Raw genomic sequence first — 23,949 nt, 5'->3', positions numbered from 1 at the left:
TTCAACTCCCACGGCCAAGTCGTATTTCCCAGAATCCCTGAGGGAAGCGGGCTTAGTGTTCTCGTCTTCCGGTAGCCAAAGTACTGCCGAAGCCACTGAGCAGTGGGTTATGGGTTCTTATTTCCCCAAGTGGAGCAAATAACAAAGCCGCGTACCTACCAAAGTCTGGACTACACGTCCCAGAATCCTCTCTAGGGCTGAACTTCCCGCCAGCCTGAAATTTTCCTTTTGAATTAGCCGGTGGAGCCTAAGTCAGTGTTTATAGAGCTCAGCCTGCTTTTTGTAAGGTTGACCGAAGGAAAGGAGAGACAAAGACCAGGTTTAGCAGGTTTTATTCAACCTGCCAGGCTGCCTCACCACAGGCAGTGAAGGCAGCAGCCCGTCTTACAGACTATGGGGGATTTGCAGGTAGCCGGGTGCTATTCTAAGAAAAACCGCATCTTGGTTCTCAGGGGCTGACATCCTGCTTAACTGAGTCAACATTCTGGGTCCGAGAGCCAGGTACGACCACATCTTGGTATCTAGGTGCCCTGTTTACAAGGCCTGAGGCTGTTTCTGTTACGAGCTTGGCTTAACGGGAAAGTGCATGGGAGGGGCGGGGTCTGTGGGCCAGTCTTGTTGGGACCCTAACACTTTTTCTTTTTGCCATTGTTCTCTTTTATATGTGACAGAGTTGCAAATATGAAAAAAAGGAAAATATGAAGGAATGCTATGTGTGAACTAGAAACAGGTGATAAAAGAGGTGGCCAGAGCTGCCCTGAGCAACAAGACTTTTTATTATATGGGTCTGGATTCATCTGTGATTAAAAATGCTCAAAAAAGGAGATGCAATTTTACAGCAGGACATGAAACAAAAGCAGCAAAATTCTCCACTTTTCTTGTGCTTAGTTTTCTTCCATTCACAGGATACTGAAGAAAGTATTACAGTATTGAATAGGCTCTAACCTATATAAAATCTTGAAAAAATTCAGATTAAGGAATCACATCACTTATTGCTCTCAGAATCAGGAATCTGTAAAGGTGTCTCATGATTTGCCAAAGGTTATCTGTGAATATTCAGTAAGGAGAGGAAGGGGAAGTGAGGGATTAAGATATGAAATGCAAAAAATACAGAACGCTATGCTATTCATTTTTCTCCTAGGTAGAAACTAAATATTTTTCCAGCTTTGTTATGAGAAGACAAAAAACAAAAAGTGTAAGTTGACTACGTAAGAGTAGCTGTAAACATTGGAACAATGTTCAATTTGGGCTGAGGCAACAGACCAGCAGGGCTTGATTCCAAGACCAGATAAGAAACCTGCTGAAACTCGTAAGTGATGGAAAGCAACCTGTAAGTTCCTGTTATAACTAAAATGTTTATTCAGAAACAGAATGCTTATTCCTCTGTACCACAAGGAAAAATCACCATTCAGATAAAAAGTTTTCTCAGCAAGGCAGTTATTTTCTGCAGAAAGGGTGCGCCTGGCAGATGGAACAATGGTGACAGCACACCAGAACAAAGAAGGGAAGCAATTTTTATCCCTTATATAACTTCTCCCTGCTACTGTGTCCTGTCTCCATTGGCTGGAGCTGGACCACCCAATCTAAGCTGAACCTTATAACTTAAAACTAAGTTATTAATAACTTAAAACTTTATTTATAACTTAAAACTTTCCTAAATAGGTAAAGGCAAGGGAGAACAACGGAAAAGAGGAAGTTGTTTGCAAAAGGACTTAGGGAAGTAGTAATATTTCCAAATAGGGAAGGGGCATAGGCTGTGAGTTGTGACGTGCTTGAGTATGTCTAAAATATCTTGATTAAAGTATAAGAACATAGAATGTACTCATTCCCTTTGCTACCTGTCCCTTTGCTACCTGTCAGTATAAGACACTCCCACCAGTACCATGACAGTTTATAAATGCCATGGCAACACCTAGGAGTTACTGACCCCTTTTCTAGAAATTTCTGATAACTCACCCCTTAATTTGCATGTAATGAAAAGTTAGTTTAAGTATACCTAGCCAACAGCCCATACGCTGCTACTCTGGACACACTGCCTATGGACTAGCCTTGGTCTGCAAGGAGCAGTCACTGAGCTTTAACACTGCTTTCTGGCCGGGCGCGGTGGCTCAAGCCTGTAATCCCAGCACTTTGGGAGGCCAAGGCGGGTGGATCACGAGGTCAAGAGATCGAGACCATCCTGGTCAACATGGTGAAACCCCGTCTCTACTAAAAATACAAAAAATTAGCTGGGCATGGTGGTGCATGCCTGTAATCGCAGCTACTCAGGAGGCCGAGGCAGGAGAATTGCCTGAACCCAGGAGGCGGAGGTTGCGGTGGGCCGAGATCGCACCATTGCACTCCAGCCTGGGTAACAAGAGCAAAAACTCCGTCTCAAAAAAAAAAAAAAAAAAAAAAGAATTGACAGTCATAAGGAAAACCCATACATCTAAGGCTATTTGATTTTCAACAAAAATACAAAACTCTTGCCGGGCGCGGTGGCTCAAGCCTGTAATCCCAGCACTTTGGGAGGCCGAGGTGGGTGGATCACGAGGTCGAGAGATCGAGACCATCCTGGTCAACATGGTGAAACCCCGTCTCTACTAAAGGTGCAAAAAATTAGCTGGGCATGGTGGCGCGCGCCTGTAATCCCAGCTACTCCGGAGGCTGAGGCAGGAGAATTGCCTGAACCCAGGAGGCGGAGGTTGCGGTGAGCCGAGATCGCGCCATTGCACTCCAGCCTGGGTAACAAGAGCGAAACTCCGTCTCAAAAAAAAAAAAAAAAAAAAAAAAATACAAAACTCTTTAATGGGAAAACTATAGTCTCCTTAACAAATGTTGATAAGAAAACTGGATATTCACATGCAATATAATGAAGTTGGATCATCACCTCACTCTATGCTTAAAAATTAACTTAAAATGGAACATCCTAAATTTAAGAGCAAAAGGTATAAAACTCTTAGAAGAAACTATAAGAGTAAATCTTGATTTTTTTTGGCAATAAATTTTTAGATAGAACTATAATCACAAGCAACAAAAGAAGAAATACATAAATTTGAGTTCAGTAAAATTAAAAACTGTACCCATAAAAGAACATTGTTAAGTAAAAAGACCATACAGTATGATGTTTAGTATTCAAAATATATTTTTTTTAAAATTTATACTCAACAATAAAAATATAAACCATCCAATTAAAAAATGCAGAAAACACATGAATAAACATTCAGATACACAAATGACCAACAAGCATATGAAAAGATACTCAACATCATTAGTCACTAGAGAAATGCAAATCAAAACAACACTGTGTTATCACATCACAAGTACTATGATGTCTATCATTTGAAAAATGGAAAATAAATGTGCGTGAGAATGTGAAGAAATTCTCACATTTTGATGGTTGGAACATACAGTGGGGCAATTGCAGTGGCAAATGGTTTTGTGGTTGCTCAAAAAGTTTAAGAAATTACCATATTGCTTCACTAATTCCACATCTAGGAATATACACAAAAGAAGTGAAGGCAGGTAGTGTAATAAATATTTGCACATGAATGTTTATAGTAACATTATACATAACCCAAATGTCCATCAATGACCAATAAACAAAATCTGGTATAAAACATAACAAGAAAATATTTATCTTTAAAAAGAAATTAAGTACTGATACATGCTAAAACATTCTACTGGGGCCGGGCGCGGTGGCTCAAGCCTGTAATCCCAGCACTTTGGGAGGCCGAGGTGGGTGGATCACGAGGTCAAGAGATCCAGACCATCCTGGTCAACATGGTGAAACCCCGTCTCTACTAAAAATACAAAAAATTAGCTGGGCATGGTGGCACATGCCTGTAATCCGAGCTACTCAGGAGGCTTAGGCAGGAGAATTGCCTGAGCCCAGGAGGCGGAGGTTGCGGTGAGCCGAGATCGCGCCATTGCACTCCAGCCTGGATAACAAGAGCGAAACTCCGTCTCAAAAAAAAACAAAAAAAAACATTCTACTAAGCAAAGTCAGACACAAAAGGTTACATATTGTATGATTACATTTATATGAAATATCCAAAATAGGTGATTAAATAAGATGGAAAGATTGGTTGTAGCCAGTTGAGGCTTAGGGCAATGGGAGTGAACTGCTGGTATGGGGTTTTCTTTGGGGAGATGAAAATGTTTTAGGCCTTACAAGGTATTGTTTTCACAATGTTATGAATGTACTAAACGTCACAGCCATTGAACAGTACATTTTTAAATGGTTAGTTTTGTCTTATGAATTAATCTCAATAAAAATATTTTTTTAAAGATAGATTACATTAAAATATCTTTTTGTGGCAAAAAAAAAAAAAAGCCATAAAACCAAAAGAAAATAAAAAATATTTGCAAGAAAAAATAATTATTTTACAAATGTATAAACAGTATTTAAATATTGAGGGAAAAGGCCAAAAAGCCATTAGAAAGGTGGGCAAAATGTTTGAACAATTTACCAAAAAAAAAAAAAAAAAAAGAAGAAGAAAAAGAATGGCCTTTGAAAACATGAAAAGATGTTCTGTTTCATTTACAATACTGGAAATGCAAATTAAAATTACATTGGCGTACAATCAGTTTTAGCCTCATATCATCAGGTTATACTAAACGTTTATCTCCTTTCAGTGCTCTGTTGATCCTTAAGTAGTAATTCCTCGTTAGTTCCTTGAAAATATTTTATCTCCACAGTTGTTTACTTTCCAGTCATACTTCTGTCGTAATTGGGGATATTTCGATCAGAAAATAATCGTTTATGTAATATTTTTGCTCGAAGACTCAAGGTAAGGACGACACTTGGTGCAGGAGTCCATATTTCCACGTAGGCGTTTGGTAAGAGGGATTCCCTTCTCTGGGTACTTGGAAGAAGTGTGCTCAAGAAGCTATGCTTAGTGGTAACACTTCCCTCGGAGGATAAAACTGTGACCGTTTACTCCTTGGGCATTCTGGGAAGAGTCCAAACTGTCCGCGGAGTTGCGGGCACTTCCGCTCAGGCAGGCAGATCCGGGGAATTCTGGGAAATGTATTCCAGACGCTCTGTGGAGTCGCGGGAGCCGCTGCTGCGGGCGTTACTCTTTATTCTGTGATAGTTTGAGTTGTTCTGCGTCTCGTAGGCCCTTGTGAATTTCCTGGACCTTCTCTAGTAACCTTCAACAAGCTAGCGATAGGTTTAGAGGAAAGGAAGCACCGTTGGAAAGCAGAGGTTTGGAGGGGTGAGGGCGGCGGTTTGCAGTCCCCACGCAGAGCTCTCTCGCGTTTGGGGCTGTCCTAGCGTACCGAGGGAGTTTGGGACTCCGTCCTGTCACCTCTCGCCTGATTTGGAGGTTTCTGGGGCTCTCAGCTCGCCCAATCCGCCTCCCTCCACTTCTGGCGCGAGGCCGATTCCCACAGTAGTATATTGGGGTGTTACTTAATCTCCCTGGGCCTCTCTTTTCTTTTTCTTTTTCTTTTTCTTTTTCTTTTTCTTTTTTTTTTTTTTGAGATGGAATTTCGCTCTTGTTACCCAGGCTGGAGTGCAATGGCGAGATCTCGGCTCATCGCAACCTCTGCCTCCTGGGTTCAGGCAATTCTCCTGCCTCAGCCTCCTGAGTAGCTCGGATTACAGGCATGTGCCACCATGCCCAGCTGCTTTTTTGTATTTTTAGTAGAGACGGGGTTTCACCATGTTGACCAGGATGGTCTCGATCTCTTGACCTCGTGATCCACCCGCCTCGGCCTCCCAAAGTGCTGGGACTACAGGCTTGAGCCACCGCGCCCGGCCTGCTTTTCTTTAAATGGAGGATATTAAGACCTTCCTAGTAGAATTGTCTTGGGAATTGAAAGGTAATATAAAAGAGTCTTAACACAGTTTCTGTTGCAATGAATGGTGATCTCTTGTTAATTTCCTGAGAAATGGTCAGGTCCCTGGTGGGGTGTCAGAGCTTTACCGGCTCTTCTCTCTGATCCCTGCAGAACACTAGATAATTCTGGACACTCTCTGGCCTCTTATTTAGGAAAAGGAGGTGTATCTCCAATTTCCACAGAAGGAGGGGAGAGTGTTGACTGTTTTGTCAAGAATGAGTACACAACTATGGTATTTCGCAGCATTGTTTCTGCATCCTGACTTTTCTAAAACGATTGCATGGAGGTAGATGGAGGGACTTGTTGACTACTGACAGCAAAGCTCCATGTAAGTGTGACTTGTCACTTTTCTTTTACAGCAACATTCACATCTATTGTAGGATGTTGTAATCGGTCATGGGCATTCATAAGAAAACCTTAATTGCTATCTTCATTTCTAAGGGCTTTATGCAAAGAAATTCATGTACACCATATGGTAGTTCTGTGGAGAGGTACTGCCATTTCATCTATTAAAGATGAGACAAAGGGAGCAAGAGTTATTTGCCCATTGTTAGCCAACTAATAAGAAGTGGAGCTGGGGTTGGAACCTTTGCACTCCAGGTCAGAGCCGGAACTGATAATCTCTTGGATACATTCTCACTGAGGCAGAGGAACTAGCTGGAATCAGGTGGAGAAAGCAAGTTAGGACTTGACTGAAGGGACCTTGAGAGTAAGGCTCCTGGGCTTGGACTTCTTTAGGAGTCTTAAACTTTGTCAACTATTTTGTTTCACTTATTACAAATATTTTGTATTCTTACAGAATTATATCATTATGGAGCATTCTGAAAGTACAGAAATATGACAAGAAAAAAATGTTTAATTACCCCTGAATGCAGGATATAAATATAGTAACTGTTAAGCTTATTTTTGTTTATTAACTTGTTTATTTTATTTTATTTTTTTATTATTTTTTTTTTTTTTGAGATGGAGTTTCACTCTTGATAGCAGGCTGGAATGCAATGGCGCGATCTCGGCTCACCGCAACCTCTGCCTCCCGGGTTCAGGCAGTTCTCCTGCCTCAGCCTCCTGAGTAGCTCGGATTACAGGCACGCGCCACCATGCCCAGCTAATTTTTTGTATTTTTAGTAGAGACGGGGTTTCACCATGTTGACCAGGATGGTCTCGATCTCTTGACCTTGTGATCCACCCGCCTCAGCCTCCCAAAGTGCTGGGATTATAGGCGTGAGCCACCACTCCCGGCCCCTATTTTATTCATTTTTTTAACTTTTGAGACGGAGGCTCACTGTTGTTGCCCAGGCTGGAGTGCAGTGACGTGATCTTGGTTCACTGTAACTTCCACCTCCCAGGTTCAAGTGATTCTTTTGCCTTAGCCTCCCAAGTAGCTGGGATTACAGGTGCACACCACGCTGTCTTTTAGTAGAGATGGGTTTTCACCAGGTTGGCCAGTCTGGTCTCAAACTCCTGACCTCACATGATCTGCCTGCCTCAGCCTCCCAAAGTGCTGGGATTACAAGCATGAGCCACTGTGCCCAGCCATTAAGCTTATTTTTTTTTAAGTTTGTTGGTTTATTACAAAGGATATTACAAAAGCTACAGATGAAGAGATGCCTAGGGCAAGGCATGTGGGAAAGGGTACAGAGCTTCCATACCTTCCTGGGTATGCCACTCTGCAGGAACCTCCCTGCATTCAGCAATCCAGAAGCTCCCAGAATCCAATCCTCTTGGTTTTTTATGGAAAGTTCATTGCATAGACACAGTTGATTAAACCATTGGCCATTGTGGGCTATATATCTAGTGTGTTTCTTGGTCTGAAGAAATGATGGTGGGCCATCCAAATCCATGCAATATCTTCTATCCATTTTATTTATTCTGTTTCTTAATAATTGTTAAAAGTAAAAAAAAAAAAAAAAACTTACATAAATTAAATCATTTAATTGAGCAAAAACCAATTTGTAAATCAGGCAGCCCCTGAACCAGAAGAGATTCAGAAAAGCTTCAGTGCTACCATGTTGTTGAAGAAGATTTATGAACAGAAAAAGGAAAGTGACATTCAGAAAGTAGAAGTGAGGAACAGAAACAGCCAGTTTGGTTACAGCTCAGCTCTTGCCTTATTTCATCCCTGTTTGAATAGTTGGCTTCCTTTGATTAGGCAAATCTCAAGTGATTGGCAGAAGAATAGGTTATACAGTCTGTTTACACTTCCAGTTAAGTTACAATTCACTGTATATGGAGAAATCTTTGTGTGTTTTTTTTGTTTTTTTATTTTTTTATTTTTTCAGTTGGAGTCCCCCACTCTGTTGCCCTGGCTGGAGTACAGTGGTGTGATCTTAGCTCACTGCAACCTCCACTTCCTGGGTTCAAGTGATTCTTCTGCCTCAGCCTCCCGAGTAGCTGGGATTACAGGCACACACCACCATACCAGCTAATTTTTAGTAGAGACAGGGTTTCACCATGTTGGCCAGGCTGGTCTTGAATTCCTGACCTCAGGTGATCTGCCCACCTTGGCCTCCCAAAGTGCTGGGATTACAGGCATGAGCCACCACGCCTAGCCTAGAGAAATGTTTATACCTAACTTAAAATATGTAAGAAGGCAGCTTTAGGCTGAACTTAATTTAACATAACAACCTAAAGATTTTCACCCTGTTGGAATGAGTCCCATGACGCACTCTCTCTTTTCTCTTAGTTTCACTTTTATTATTATTTTCTAAATGATCTTTAAAAAATTTCTAGCTTTCAGCTGGCCGCGGTGGCTCAAGCCTGTAATCCCAGCACTTGGGGAGGCTGAAGCAGGCGGATCATGAGGTCAAGAGATCAAGACCATCCTGGCCAACATGGTGAAACCCCATCTCTACGAAAAATATAAAAATTACCTGGGTGTGGTGGCGTGCACCTGTAGTCCCAGCTACTCAGGAGGCTGAGGTAGGAGAACTGCTTGAACCCAGGAGGCGGAGGTTACAATGAGCCGAGACTGTGCCACTGCACTCCAGCCTGGCGCCTGGCAACAGACTGAGACTACCTCAAAAAAAAAAAAAAAATTCTAGCTTTCTGGGATGAGTCCTTTGACTCTTTTCTCTGTCTTTTTCCTCTTGTTAATTAATCTAATGTTTTAATTAACATCTTTAAGATCCTTAAAAGGAAGCTGAGACAAATTTCATAAGGCGTCTAGGACTGTTGTTCAGTTTTGCAAGAGTTAAGGTGTCAGCTAATAAATAATATCAACACTGAGCCGAAAACAAAAGATGTTTTAAGTGGGGTCTTGTGAATTGCAATCAAGAGGTACATACCTAGTAGTTGGCTAAATCATTTCCTGTTCTATCCAGGCAAGGTTGGGCAGTGGCTTATAAATGTTTACTATAAGTTTACTGATCTGGAAGGTCTTAGTACAGTCCATGATTGATGACAGTTGGTTCGCAACTTAGGATGTCTTCAGTTGATGATCAATCTAGTTCAGCATAGCTGTCTCCCCAACAGGTTCGCTATCAGGCCACATGTAAACAATTCCAATCAAATGCAGCTGGTTTTACAATTTGCCCCAGTTTGACAGGTTAAAATCCATCTGGGTGTTTATATGACTGGGGTCCAACTCCTCCTGCCTCATTTTAGATACCGCTAACATAACCATCTCCATTTTGCATTTTCCTTTTATGAAAGTCACATGGGGTACCCATGCCAAAGTGGTCCCCTTAGCCACAGCATTTACCATGACCTGGGTAAGGACAATATTCAGCAGATGAATATCTCAGTAATCATAAATTCATTCTCACATGGCTTGCATGCAGTATATCAACTGCATCATCTGTGGTGTCTCACCCAGCATTTATAGGGTGAGTTGAGCAATCCCCCTTTTCAGGGTAAGCAGACCTTACTGTGCCTTTTATCCACATCAGGCTGGCTGTTCTCTTGGGAACAACCTCTGTTAACCTTGATAGTGAGATTCTGGAAATATGGCTAAATATTGAATTTATTCAAATACAAAATTTGAGATGTCCACCTGGGAGGGCATGGACTTCAAAATATTGGATAAGTGCCCTGAAGTGGAAAGGTTTGAGAGTCGTTTGTATAGGTAGGGTCTAGGAAGCTTAACAGGATGTCAGCATTTTCTTTACAAGATTAATGCATAGTTATAGCAATTTGATAGGCAATGTTTCCTTTTATTGGGAAGAGCATATTTAACATTCTGCGTTAGGGATGTAATAGTCAAAGGGGTCTTTTTATCACAGACAAATAATCTTTTATCTTAGATACCATCTGGTCTGAACCAGGAACAAGAAAATAAAGAAGTTAAGAGGTCAAGCTCAGTGATTCAGTTTCCTCAGGGCCTAACAACTTTTAGAAGCCCCAGTAGATAGACTCTTGGGTTTTTGTTTTCACATCTGCTGTGTGTCTGCATCAGGTATCACTATCTGTAATTGTTGCATCACATATCACCATCTGTAATTGTTTCATAGTGAACTGTGGATCCTACATAAGCCCAGACATGCTCTTCAACTCTGCATTTAAAACCAAAGATACTGCCACTTAGTTTCTCTCACAATCCAGTTTAGTAAAGGCTCCTGAAGAAGCTGTAAAATAAACAGTTCCTTCACACTGTACACTGTAGCTTCAGTTTCTTGGTTTTACCCTTCCCATACATTGATTGCCTTTTTGTAACCACAGGTCTTAGAGGTACTTTCTGTTTTCCTGGCATAATTTTTCCCTTAGGGACAGCTTTAAGGCAAGTGGCTAAAGCTCAGATTCACTAAAATTTGACCTTGGTCAAGCGTCAAGTCAACCTAGTCCTCTTTTAATTACATTTGATACAGCTTGGATGTTTGGTCCCTCCGTATCTCCTGTTGAAACCTAATCATGGGGGTGAGTCCCTCATAAATGGCTTAATGCCATCCCCTTGGTGATGAATGAGTTCTTCCTCAGTTAGTTCATGTGAGATCTGGTTGTTTAAAAGAGTTTGGATTCTCTGGTTTCTCTTTCTCCTTCCTGCTCTCACTGTGTGACATGCCTGCTCCTCCTTCACCTTCTCCCGTTTTACTCCTTTTACTCCCATTTTATTCCCTTTTACTCCTCAGGGAGTGAAAGCTCCCTGAGGCCTCACCAGAAGCAGAGCACATGCCAGCACCACACATCTTTTATAGCCTGAAGAACTATGAGCCAATTAAACCTCTTTTCTTTATAAATTACCCAGCCTCAGGTATTTAGTTACAGTGATACAGAAATGAACTAATACAGAAAATTGGTATTGAGGTGTAGTGCACTGCTGTAAAGATACCTGAAAATGTGAAAGTGGCTTTGGAATTGGCTAATGGGCAGAGGTTGGAAAAGTTGAGAGGGCTCAGAAGAAGATAAGAAGATGAGGGAAAGGTTAAAACTTTTTTTTTTTTTTTAGCTTTTTCACTGAGCCATAGGAACTTCTTAGAGACTGGTTAAATGGTTGTGACCAAAATGCTGGTAGAGATATGGACAATGAAGTCCAGGATGATGAGATCTCAAATGGAAACAAGGAAGTTACTGGGAACTGGAATAAAGGTCACCCATGTTATGCCCCAGCAAAGAACTTTGCTGCTTTGTGTTCATGCCCTAGGGATTTCTGGAAGCTTGAACTTAAGAGTGATAACTTAGGGTACCTGGCAAAAGAAATTTCTGAGCAGCAAAGCATTTAAGAAGTGGCCTGGTTGCTTCACTGCTTCAAACAACCTACAGTTATATACGGGAGCAAAGAAATGATTTAAAGTTGGAATTTATATTTAAAAGGTAAGCAGAGTATAAAAGTTTGGAAAATTTCCAGCCTGTCCATTTGGTAGAAAAATAAAAAGCATTTTCAGGAGAGGAATCCATGTTGGCTATATAACAACCACTTGGAAAAGAGATTTGCATGACTAACAAAGTCAAGTGGTAATCTGAGACAATGGAAAAAGACCTAAAAGACGTTTCAGAAGTCTTTAGGAAAGTTCCTCCCACCACAGGCCCAGAGGCCTAGGAGAAAAGATTGGTTCCAAAGGCCAGATTTAGGACTCCACTTCCCTGAGCAGCCTCAAGACACTGTGCTCCGAATTTGACCTTGCTCAAGCGTCAGAGTCAACCTAGTCCACTCTAGCTCCAGCCTCAGCGCAGAGTGCCCCAGGCACAGTTCAGGCTGCAGCCTTGGTAGTTGTGGTGGTTTCCACATTGTGTTAAGGCTACAGATGCTCAGAATGCAAGCATGGAGGAGGCTTGGCAGCTTCTACCTAGATTTCAGAGGATGTATGAGAAAGCCTGGGATCCCAGTCAGAAGCCTGGCACAGAGGTAGAGCCCTCATAGAGAACCTCTACCAGGAAGTGCCAAAGAGAAATGTGGGGGCTCCCCACAGTCCTCACTAGGGCACTGCCTAATGGAGCTGTGCGAAGGGAACCATTTTCCTCCGAGGACTGGTCCTGACACCATTGCTCAGTCATGGCTGCTCAAGGCTTTGGGAGTCTATCACTTACACCAGGTTATGGGACATGTAGTCAAGGATTAGGCTGGAGCTTTAAGAGCCAAGACTAGAGTACAGTAGCACAATCCTAACTCACTGCAGCCTTTACCTCCTAGACTCAAGCTATCCTCCTGCCTCAGCATCCCAAGTAGCTGGGATTACAGGCCCAAGGCACAGCACCTGACTCTTCATATGCTCTTTACCCAAATTTTCCAATTATTTTCATTTTGTATTTTGCTTTGTTGACACCCATCAGCCAAATACCACCAGAAACAAACTTATAATGAGAGACAACTTATCATAGGTTTCTGTAGCAAGGAGGCCCACATAACAAGGTGATCATGGAATGCCTTGGTAAGATGCATTTAGGAAGGGTTGGCTATAGAGTTTCATATAACATGCTAGGTAATATTAGATATAATATCAAATAATGTCACTATTAAATACTAGATATCAATTAAAAGTCTACTAATATTAGTTAATTCTGTTACTTATTAGATATGGCTGGACAACATTAGACACCATCATCTTTTGTATCCAAAGTCCCATATTTAAATTTGTTGTGCTTTTTAAAGTTCTTGTAACTGTTTTCCCCATCCTCCAGTCCAAAGTCCAATTTTATATACTGCTTTTAGATGTCACATTTCTGTAGTCTTCCTTAATCTAGAAAGATTCAACAGCCTTTGTCTTTTTATTCTTGACATCTTTGAAGTATATAGTCAAAGTATTTTATAGGAAGATATTCATTTGAGATTTATCTATTTCACATTTAAGTTCAGATTATGCATTGTTGGTGTGGGTACCACGGAAGTGTTGAGGTATCATAATAGAGGCCAAATGATGTCTATTTTTCCCTTCATTGGAGATTTCAACTTTGTTCACTTGGCCAAGATGATGTCTTTGAGATTTTTCAGGCTACTTTTAAATTAAGTTTTGAAAATAAAAACATTTCTTATGGGGAAATACATTAGTAGTGGGCATTCTTCTGTAAAGATTAGCTTCCACTTCTCCCCCATTTATTCATCAGTTCCTTCAACTATAAATATTCCATCAATATGGACTCAGAATCCAGTTAAATAACATGTAGATTAACCATTATTATTTCCAACTTTATTGAGGTGTATTTTGCATATCATAGAATTTATCCGTTTCAGGCGTATAATTTAATAATCTTAAGGAACTTTGCGGAGTGGTGTAACCATCATCATCCTTCAGTTTAGATCATATTCATCCTCTAATTGGACTCCTCATGCTTAAGTACAGTTAAACCTCATTCTTACCTCAAATCTGGAGCAACCACTAATCCACTTTCTCTATGTATACATTTGCCTATTCCGGATATTTTATGAAACTGAATCTTACAATCCATGGGGTTTTGTGACTGGCTTCTTTTACTTAGCATAATGTTTCCAAGGTTCATGCATGTTGTTGCATGAGCCAGAACTTCACTTCTTTGAATTTCTAAATAAAATTCTGTTGTATAAATATGCCATGATTTGTCTATTCATTTACCCATAGGAGGGCATTTTGCTTGTTTGCAGTTTGGAACTATGAGAAATGCTGCTGTGAACATCATGTGATAATTGAAAATACTTGTCTGTTTTCATGGGCAACATTCCTAGTCACACTTTCACATCTGTTTTTCTGCCTTTGCTTGCACTTTCCAGGCACAATTTCACCTTCACTTGAACTGCTTCATTCAGAACTCTGCAAATTCCCTGAAGTAGAAGGAAAAAATGACCACAATCAAGGTGAGTAGGAATTGCCTCTCTTGCTGTTAAAATTCCATCCTACTACTCATATTGTCACATTTTTATCTGTCTTGGGAAGACTCAAAGAGAACCACAAGCTTTGAGGGCATTTTGTTTGCCAGATGCTTCCTTTGTTGATTTTGAGTTGACTTTCCATTTGGTTTCAGTTCTTGTTTTCTTATATAATTTCTTTTCTACAGTAGAGAAAATAGTAGGAATGGATAATTTTTTCACATCACTACTACTTTGCTCACAGATTATCTGTTTTTATCTTATATTCTTCATCATGCATATCATAACTGTATTTGTATTGATGAAATACCTCTAATTTTAAATTGTGCTCATTTTATATAATATTATATAATGTTTCATTTTTATATTGGTATCATAGTCCCATTGAATTAATGTATCTTCTTATTTTGAACTACCTCACACTCATAGACATTTAGGTGGTTTAGGAATTTTAATGTTTTCAGCAACACTGCCCTGACAGTTTTCCTATATATAATCCCTTCCCCCAAAATTAATTCTGAAAACAATATAGGATACTTTTGACATGTATCGCTTGGCTATTTTATAGATGATAGATTATTTCAACAGGGTGGAGCACATCAAGCTTTGACTGCAGCTTCCCACAAATATTGTTGTTGGAATTTTCACACAGGAAGAGTTCGATTCTGTGTTTGCCATGCCTCAGTCATACCTTGTAATGCATGTTATTTACTGGTCTTTTCTTATTCCTTTAAGGAGTAAGAAGTTTTACCAAAGTAGTAGGTACCTTCATGTCAAATGTCCAATGATACTGGCAGAATGGCCAGTCACTTCTGGGGTTCTGTTACTACATTTACTCAGAGAAGCAGAATGCAGATATTGGTCTCTTCTACCTCTTAAACTCATCAAATATGAAAAATCTGTTTTTGGCTGGGTGTGGTGGGTCACACCTGTAATCCAGGCACTTTGGAGGCCAAGGCAGGTGGATCACCTGAGGTCGGGAGTTCAAGACCAGCCTGACGAACATGGTGAAACCCTGTCTTAAAAAAAAAAAGAAAAAAAATATCTGTTTGTTTAGATTCACACAGGCAACCAAGGTCAGGAATGTTAGCTATTCTACGCCCTTATAATCAAATAAGTGAGACTGATATTAATACAATGAATTAGTCTTCAAATTACCAAAGTCACAGGAATATTTATAACCAGCTTTTCACTGTCATAAGGAGAGTAAGAGTACTTGTGTTTACTCAAAAGAGTGGGAAGTAGGTAAAAAAATTTGGAAGAAAGCATGAAATTATGTGATCACAATTTTAAATGTGTTTATTGACATTCTAATTTTCATTTGACATTGTTTTAAATAATCTGGAGGATAAAGTCTACATATAATTATTTTCTTTACAGGATTGATAATGAATAATATTTAATATGAAGTATTTATTTTTTAAATAAAAAGAGATAATTTTTGCCCTGTAATATTATGCAGAAATGAAATGAGATGAAATAAATAACAATAATGACTGTTATAATAAAAATAGCTAGTATTTATTAAATAGTCTGTGCCACACACTTTTCCCAATGCTATATATATTTCCTTCTTTACTCCTTGAAAAAACTATACCAGGTGAAAATCATTATACAGAGAGGAAACTAATACATGTAGGTGAGCTTGTCCAAAGTCACACAACTAGGAAGGGAGAGAGCTTTGGGATGTGCTCTGAGGCATGATGGTTCCATATCATGACATTGAATTCTGCAACTAATGTATGTAGCTTGTGCCTTGAGAGTATAGAGGATGCACTGCATAGCCATCCTACACAGGTCACCATAAACTGGTTAGTTTGACAGATATTAAAAAACAGTTATAAGGCCGGGTGCGGTGGCTCAAGCCTGTAATCCCAGCACTTTGGGAGGCTGAGGCGGGTGGATCACGAGGTCAAGAGATCGAGACCATCCTGGTCAACATGGTGAAACCCCGTCTCTACTAAAAATACTAAAAATTAGCTGGGCATGGTGGCGTGTGTCTGTAATCCCAGCTACTTAGGAGGCTGAGGCAGGAGAATTGCCTGAACCCAGGAGGCGGAGGTTGCAATGAGCCGAGATCGCGCCATTGCACTCCAGCCTGGGCAACAAGAGCGAAACTCCGTCTCAAAAAAAAAAAAAAAAAAAAAAAACAGTTATAGCATCCAGAGTTTGAGTATGAGACAGGAAGACAATGGACATTATCAAAGCTGGTACTAAATTGCTAAATGTTACTGGGGCAATTGGTGGCTCATTAAAACCTGAATATATGTAGCCCAGGAGGCAGCAGTTAGAGTCCTAGAGGGCTGCTTACAAGTAGACTCAATGAGTACACAAAGTAAAAGTACAGGACTTCTTTTCTATCATTGCATTTCTGGTGGCGCTCATAAAAATCAGTGTGTGTCATTATCAGGATATAGGCAGAATGAGTGGGAGATCTGTATATTGTCCCTCAAGATCTAGGACAACTTACCACCTGTCCCCTTTGCCTACTTAGTGCCATGCTTTTTTTAATAATCGTTGGTCAGAAAATTTAGGTTTTGTATATTGACCGTTTTAGGAGGCAGTAACCTTCAAGGATGTGGCTGTGGTCTTCACTGAGGAGGAGCTGGGGCTGCTGGACCCTGCCCAGAGGAAGCTGTACCAAGATGTGATGCTAGATAACTTCAGGAACCTGCTCTCAGTAGGTGAGAAAAGGCACCCTCTGTAACAGAACGTTAGGCCCCAGGAATGCTTTGTATTCTGGAGTGTTCAAGTATGACTATACATTGGGAATCTAAATTTCCAGTAAATATTCCCTAGATATTACCTACAGTGGGTTGGAATTAAGCATGTAACTTTGCGTGTTCACAGGGAATCAACCATTCCACCAAGATACTTTCCACTTCCTAAGGAAGGAAAAGTTTTGGATGATGAAGACCACAAGCCAAAGAGAAGGAAACCTAGGTAAGAACCAAGCAACTGTGCATCCTTGTACATAGCTTTTCTATCCGCTTTACTTCTGTCCATGCCTGTTTCCATCACCGTGGTCTAAATTGCCAAACCGCTTTCCTGAATTACTGCAACTGCCTTTCTTCTTTAAAGTTCCTTTGGGTTCATTATTCATGTTCATATTTTATTCATTTCATAATTTATCATACAAGATTTTAGACCAGAAAATTTACCAAAATTAGTAACAGGTTAAATGTGTATATGTTAATTATTTAATTAAGTCTTTTATTTCTATCAAGGATTTTATATATGAGATGTGATGTGGTTCTGAATTCGTCTCTTGAAAACCAAAGACCATAGTGCACTTGGAAAACATGAACTTCATGTTCCCTGTATTCATTAAAGTTTAATGCCATATCCTAAGTGTGAAATCTTGAAAACATTGAACAGGGCTTGACTTGCCCACATATGTTAATTCTGTGTCTTTTTAGGAGGCAAGATCCAAATTGAGACTGTTCCAGAAGCAGGACCACATGAAGAGTGGTCCTGCCAGCAAATCTGGGAACAAATTCCAAGTGACCTAACCAGGTCTCAAGACCCCATAATAAACAGCCCTCAGTTCCTCAAAGAAGGTGATGTCCCCTGCCAGATTAAGGCAGACCTATCCATAAGTCATGTGCAACAGAAACCTTACCAGTGTAATGAATGTAAACAGTCCTTCAGTTATGTTTCTGTCTTTGATCTCCATCAACAATTACACTCAGGAAAGAAGTCTCATACATGTGAAGAGTGTGGAAAAAGCTTTTGTTACATCTCAGCCCTTCATATTCATCAGAGAGTCCATTTGGGAGAAAAACACTGTAAGTGTGATGTGTGTGGTAAGGAATTTAATCAGATCTCACATCTGCAAACTCATCAGAGCATCCATACTGGAGAGAAACCATTCAAATGTGATCAGTGTGGGAAAGGCTTTCATAGTAGATCAGCACTTGGCAAATTACACACAGGGGAGAAACCTTATAATTGTGAGGAATGTGGGAAGGCCTTCATTAACGATTCACAGCTTCAGGAACACCAGAGAATCCATACTGGGGAGAAGCCATTCAAATGTGATATATGTGGTAAGAGTTCCATGTTAGATCAAGACTTAATAGGCATTCTCTGGTTCACACAGGAGAAAAACCATTCAGATGTGATACATGTAGTAAGAACTTTCGTCAGAGATCAGCACTTAATAGTCATTGCATGGTTCATGTAAGAGAGAAGCCATACAAATGTGAGCAGTGTGGAAAAGGCTTCATTGGTAGGCGAGATTTTTGTAAGCATCAGATGGTCCACACAGGAGAGAAACCATATAATTGTAAAGAATGTGGGAAGAGCTTCAGATGGTCCTCATGTCTTCTGAGTCATCAGCAAATCCATAGTGGGGAAAAACCCTTCAAATGTGAAGAATATGGGAAGGGATTTTATACAAATTCACAACGATCTTCCCATCAGAGAGTTCACAATGGAAAAAAGCCTTATAAGTGTGAGGAGTGTGGTAAGAGCTATAAAAGGAGGTTGGATCTTGAGTTTCACCAGAGGGTCCACACAGGTGAGAGACGCTATAATTGTAAGGAATGTGGGAAAAGCTTTGACTGGGCCTCCTGTCTTTTGAGACATCAGAGACTCCACAGTGGAGAAAAACCTTTCAAATGTGAAGAGTGTGGAAAGAGATTTACTCAGAGTTCACAACTTCATTCCCATCAGACAGTTCATACTGGAGTAAAACTATACAAATGTGAGCAGTGTGAGAAAGGGTACAACAGTAAATTTAATCTTGACATGCACCAGAGGGTCCACAGGGGAGAGCGACCCTACAGTTGTAAGGAATGTGGAAAGAGCTTTGGCTGGGCTTCATGTCTTTTGAAACATCAGAGACTCCACAGTGGAGAAAAGCCATTGAAATGTGGAGTGTGGGAAGAGATCTACTCAGAATTCACAGCATCATTTACATCTGAAAGTCTATATGGGAGAAAAGCCATACAAATGTGAGACGTGTGGGAAAGGCTTTGGCTGGGTCTCAACTCATCTGACCCATCAGATTCTCCTCAGCAGAGAAAAACCATCCAAATATGAGAACTATGAAAACTTTGTATATATATCTTAAAGACCAAGAAAAAAGTCCACAGTGGAGATAATCCATACAAATGTGAGGAGTGTGGGATGTACTACAACAGGCACTTGACTTTATATGCATGAGTGTCCATATGGCAGAGACACTACAGAAGTTTGGGAAGATTGTCATGTGCTTCAGTCACGCCTCAAGTCTTCAACTTCATCAGAGTGTTCTCATTCAAGAAAAACCTTAGTAATGTGATGTCTGTGATAAGTTTTCACAGCTACAAGCTTATCTGAGAGTTCACAATGGGAGAAACATTAAAAATTTGATGCATGTGGTAAGCACTTCAGTTTGAGTTCATATCTCATGACTTATTACAGAACCCATCCTGATGATACATTTCATACAGTCTCAGGAGGGAAAATATTTAAGTTAAAGTCTGTTTCAGCCATAGTTCGGCATACCCAAGTGGTTTTAACTACTGTAGCAGAGAACCCTTGTAAGTTGAGGCTTCACTCAAAAGTTTGGCAATTATAGTTATCACTCAAGAGACAGGCCTTAGAATAGGAGTTTGTTCGAGTGTTTACAAATCTCTAATGGTGGACATGTCAAAATTGATGTCTGCTAGAATGTAAGCTGCATGTGTCTTTGCTGCAGAATCTTCACAATCTTAACACTGATTGGCACTTATGTGCGTTTGGTACGTGTAAGAAATGGATGGAACAGCTTTGTCAAGCAAACCACAGAGACAGCAGTCACCTCTCCCCTGTAAGAAATGTAGAAAGAGCTTTGGTTGGGCTTCTTGTCTTTTGAAATATCAGATGTGATATTAAAGGATCAAAAAGAGAAAAAATATTTCAAAATTGAATCTAAAAGAGGAAACATGGGATGGACTAAGATGATCAATTAAAAAGCAGCTGTGTGGTCCACGGTACTTAGAGAGAAATGAAAATGACAAGTGAATTCAGCACCTTCAACTGAAATATACAGGTTCTCTCACTGGGACTGACTAGGCAGTTAATTACCCACACAGAATGAAGAAAAGTAGGGCAGAGTGATGGTGGTGTGGCATGGTGCCAAAAGAACCCTCCCCACCAGCCAAGGGAAGTGGGGAATGATTGTACAACCCTGCCCAGGAAACTATGCTACTCTCACAAATCTTTGCAACCTGCAGGTCAGGAGATCTCCTTCTGAGCCCATGCCACTCCACAGAGCTGTGTGGAGTCTTGGCAAAGTAGCCACTCAGGCACACACACAAGCCCAGGAGGTTTACATGTTCCCACCCCAAATTCCTGGCAGGGTGGCAGACCCATCCTTATATTCCCCTAGGAAGGGGGCTGAATCCAGGGATTCGAGCAGCAACATTCTGTGGCCCCCACTTCCATGGCACCTCACAAAACCCACTGGCTTGGAATTCCAGCCAACCAACAACAACAAGCTGTCTGCCTGAAATAGGAGGGAGCTCCTGTTAGGAAGGGTGGCCACCGTTCTGCGGTTCAGTTGACTCACTGTTCCAGCCTGCCAGCTCTGGAGTGGTCAGGTGGTCTGGATGAGGAAAGGTTCCCCCACCCAACACAGCACACCTGTTTTTTGTTGTTGTTGTTGTTGTTTTTTAATGGAGTCTTGCTAGGTTGCTGAGGCTGGAGTGCAGTGGTATGCTCTTGGCTTACAGCAACATCTGTCTCTTGGGTTCAAGCAATTCTCCTGCCTCCTAAGTAGCTGGGATTACAGGCATGCACCACCACACCCAGCTAACTTTTGTATTTTTAGTAGAGACAGTTTTGCCATGTTGGCAAGACTGGTCCTGAATCCCTGACCTCAGGTGATCCATCCACCTCGGCCTCCCGAAGTGCTAGGATTGCAGGCATGAGCCATTGCACCTGGCCCAGACTGCTTCTTCAAGTAGGACCCTGATCCATTCCTCCCCACTGGGTGAGGCCTCCCTGTGGGGGGCCTTCAGTCACTCCAGCCAGGCGTATACTGACAGAAATCTAATCTCTACCGGGAATGGAGCTCCCAGGGGAGAGGCGACTGCTGTCTCTGTGGTTCGGTTGACAAAGCTGTTCAATCCTGCTGGCTATGGAGAGTCCAGGCAATCTGGATGAGGAAGGGTCCTTTCCCAACGCAGCACAGCTGCTCTACTAAGAGCAGCCAGACTGCTTCTGTAACTAGGTCCCTAATCTTGTTCCTCACTGGATGGTATCTCCGAACAGTGGTCTCTACACACCTCCTGTAGGAGTGTTCAGGCCAGCAACAGGTCAGTACTCCCTGGGACAGAGCTTCCAAAGAAAGGGGCAGGCTGCTATCTTTGCTATTTTGCAGCCTTCACTGGTGATACCTCCAGGCATGGGAAAAACTGAGGCAACTAGGGTCTCGAGCAGACTCTCAGCAAACTGCAGCAGCCCTACAGTTGCTGACAGTCAGTGCTTGACTGTTAAAAACAGGCAGAAAACAACAAACATATCAACAAAAGACCCCACAAAAACGCCATTCAAAGGTCAGCAATCTCAAAGATTGAAAGCAGATAAGCCCACAAAGATGAGAAGGAAAAAAAAAAAAAAAAAACACACACTGAAAACTCAAAAAGCCAGAGTGCCTCTTCTCCAAATGACTGCAATACCTCTCCAGCAAGGGCACAGAACTGGGTAGAGGCTGTGATGGCTGGATTGACAGAAGTAGGCTTCAGAAGGTGGGTAATAATGAAGTTTGCTGAGCTAAAGGAGCATGTCATAACCCAATGCAAAGAAGCTAAAAATCATAATACAGGAGCTGATGACCAGAATAGCCAGTTTAGAGAGGACCATAACTGACCTGATAGAGCTGAAAAACACAAGAACTTGACAATGCAATCACAAGTATCAATAGTAGTATAGACCAAGAGGAGAAAAGAAATTCAGAGCTTGAAGACTATCTTTCTGACATTAGATAGGCAGACAAGAATAGAGAAAGCGTGAAGAGCAATGAACAAAACCTCTGAGAAATACGGAGTTGCGTAAAAAGACTGGACATATGACTGACTGGGGAAAGAGATGGGGAGAATGGAAACAAGTTGAAAACATACTTTAGGACATTATCCAAGAGAGCTTTCCAAAAATAGCATGACAGACCAATATTCAAATTCAGGAAATGCAGAGAACCCTAGTAAGATATTCCACAAGAAGATCAACCGCAAGACACATAATCATCAGATTCTCTAAGGTCAGAATTATGTAAAGGGAGAGGCCGGGCACGGTGGCTCACGCCTGTAATCCCAGCACTTTGGGAGGCCGAGGCGGGTGGATCATGAGGTCAAGAGATCGAGACCATCCTGGTCAACATGGTGAAACCCTGTCTCTACCAAAAATACAAAAAATCAGTTGGGCATGGTGGCACGTGCCTGTAGTCCCAGCTACTCAGGAGGCTGAGGCAGGAGAATTGCCTGAACCCAGGAGGCGGAGGTTGCGGTGAGCCGAGATTGCGCCATTGCACTCCAGCCTGGGTAACCAGTGAAACTCCGTCTCAAAAAAAAAAAAAAAAAAAAAAAAAGAAATAAAATCTAGGGATCCAACCAATTGCGGATATAGAATAATATACAAGAAAAGGACTAAAAGATTGGTCGTTTTTGATGCTCGATGAAACCTGGGAATTCAGAGGAATGTCTTCACTTAGATTTGCTCTCTCAATGTTTCTAATTGTTGTATAGCTTTCGATTTTGCATACAGTAGTTCCCCCTTATCTTCAGGGGATGCATCCCAAGGCCCAAAGTGGACTCCTGAAACCTCACATAGTACCAAACCTTTTTACACCTTTTTTTCTATATATACATACCAATGATAAAGTGTAATGTATAAATTAAGCATAGCAAGAGATCAATAAAATAGAACAATGAAAACTTTAAAAAAAAAAGAAATTCACCCAAAAAATTAAAAATGAAATTAACGGCCAGGCGCGGTGGCTCAAGCTTGTAATCCCAGCACTTTGGGAGGCCGAGGCGGGTGGATCACGAGGTCGAGAGATCGAGACCATCCTGGTCAACATGGTGAAACCCCGTCTCTACTAAAAATACAAAAAATTAGCTGGGCATGGTGGCGCATGCCTGTAATCCCAGCTACTCAGGAGGCTGAGGCAGGAGAATTGCTTGAACCCAGGAGGCGGAGGTTGCGGTGAGCCGAGATCGCGCCATTGCACTCCAGCCTGGGTAACAAGAGCGAAACTCCGTCTCAAAAAAAAAAAAAAAAAAAAAAAATGAAATTAACGTAAGACCACATAAGTATGTGGAAATTCAATAACATGCTTCTGAATGACTCCTGGGCAAATAATGAAATTAAGAAAGAAATCATTATTTAAAACTAATGAGAATAAAGACATAACGTACCAGAATCTCTGGGATGCAGCTGAAGAAGTGTAAGATGGAAATTTATAGTACTAAATGCCTACATCAAAAAGCTAGAAATATCTCAAGTTAACAATCTAATATCACAACTAAAATAACAAAAAGCAAATCCCAAAGCTAGGAGAATACAGGAAATAAGATCAGAACAGACCTGAGGGAGATAGAAACACAAAAAAAAATCTTTCAAAAAATTAACAAATCCAGGAGCTGGTTTTTTTGGGGAAAAAATTAATAAGACTGCTAGCTAGACTAATAAAGTAGAAAAGAGAGAAGAATGCAACACAATCAGAAATGATAAGGGGTATGTCACCCGTGACCCCTCAGGTATACAAGCAACCGTCAGAGAATACTATAACACCTCTCTGCACATAAACTAGAAAATCTAGAAGAACTGAGTAAGTTTCTGGACCCTTACACCCTCCCAAGGCTGAATTTGAAAGAAACGTCTGTGGAAGTCTAGTTGCCAGCTTGGATGTGCAGGAAATTTGGCTCCCGCAGGCGTTTCGCGAG

The 23,949-nt window shown here is 41.1% G+C and overlaps 1 protein-coding gene across 1 annotated transcript; it reads left to right on the top strand.

The window, feature by feature from the left end:
* The first annotated feature begins 610 nt into the window (after positions 1-610).
* On the top strand, positions 611-23,611 carry ZNF221 (zinc finger protein 221). The gene is given in 12 exon segments (XM_074386258.1): positions 611-1,309; positions 5,982-6,157; positions 8,560-8,748; positions 11,405-11,574; positions 13,943-14,026; positions 16,596-16,722; positions 16,889-16,981; positions 17,458-18,099; positions 18,102-18,915; positions 18,917-19,110; positions 19,113-19,196; positions 19,199-23,611. Coding segments are annotated over 8 exon segments (2,088 nt in total). The 5' UTR covers positions 611-1,309; positions 5,982-6,157; positions 8,560-8,748; positions 11,405-11,574; positions 13,943-14,011; the 3' UTR covers positions 19,318-23,611.
* Positions 23,612-23,949: the final 338 nt, after the last annotated feature.

Source organism: Saimiri boliviensis, chromosome 14 (genome assembly GCF_048565385.1).
Source record: "Saimiri boliviensis isolate mSaiBol1 chromosome 14, mSaiBol1.pri, whole genome shotgun sequence".
In the NCBI taxonomy this organism is placed as follows: Eukaryota; Metazoa; Chordata; class Mammalia; order Primates; family Cebidae; genus Saimiri; species Saimiri boliviensis.
This window is presented reverse-complemented; position numbering and strand designations above follow the sequence as displayed.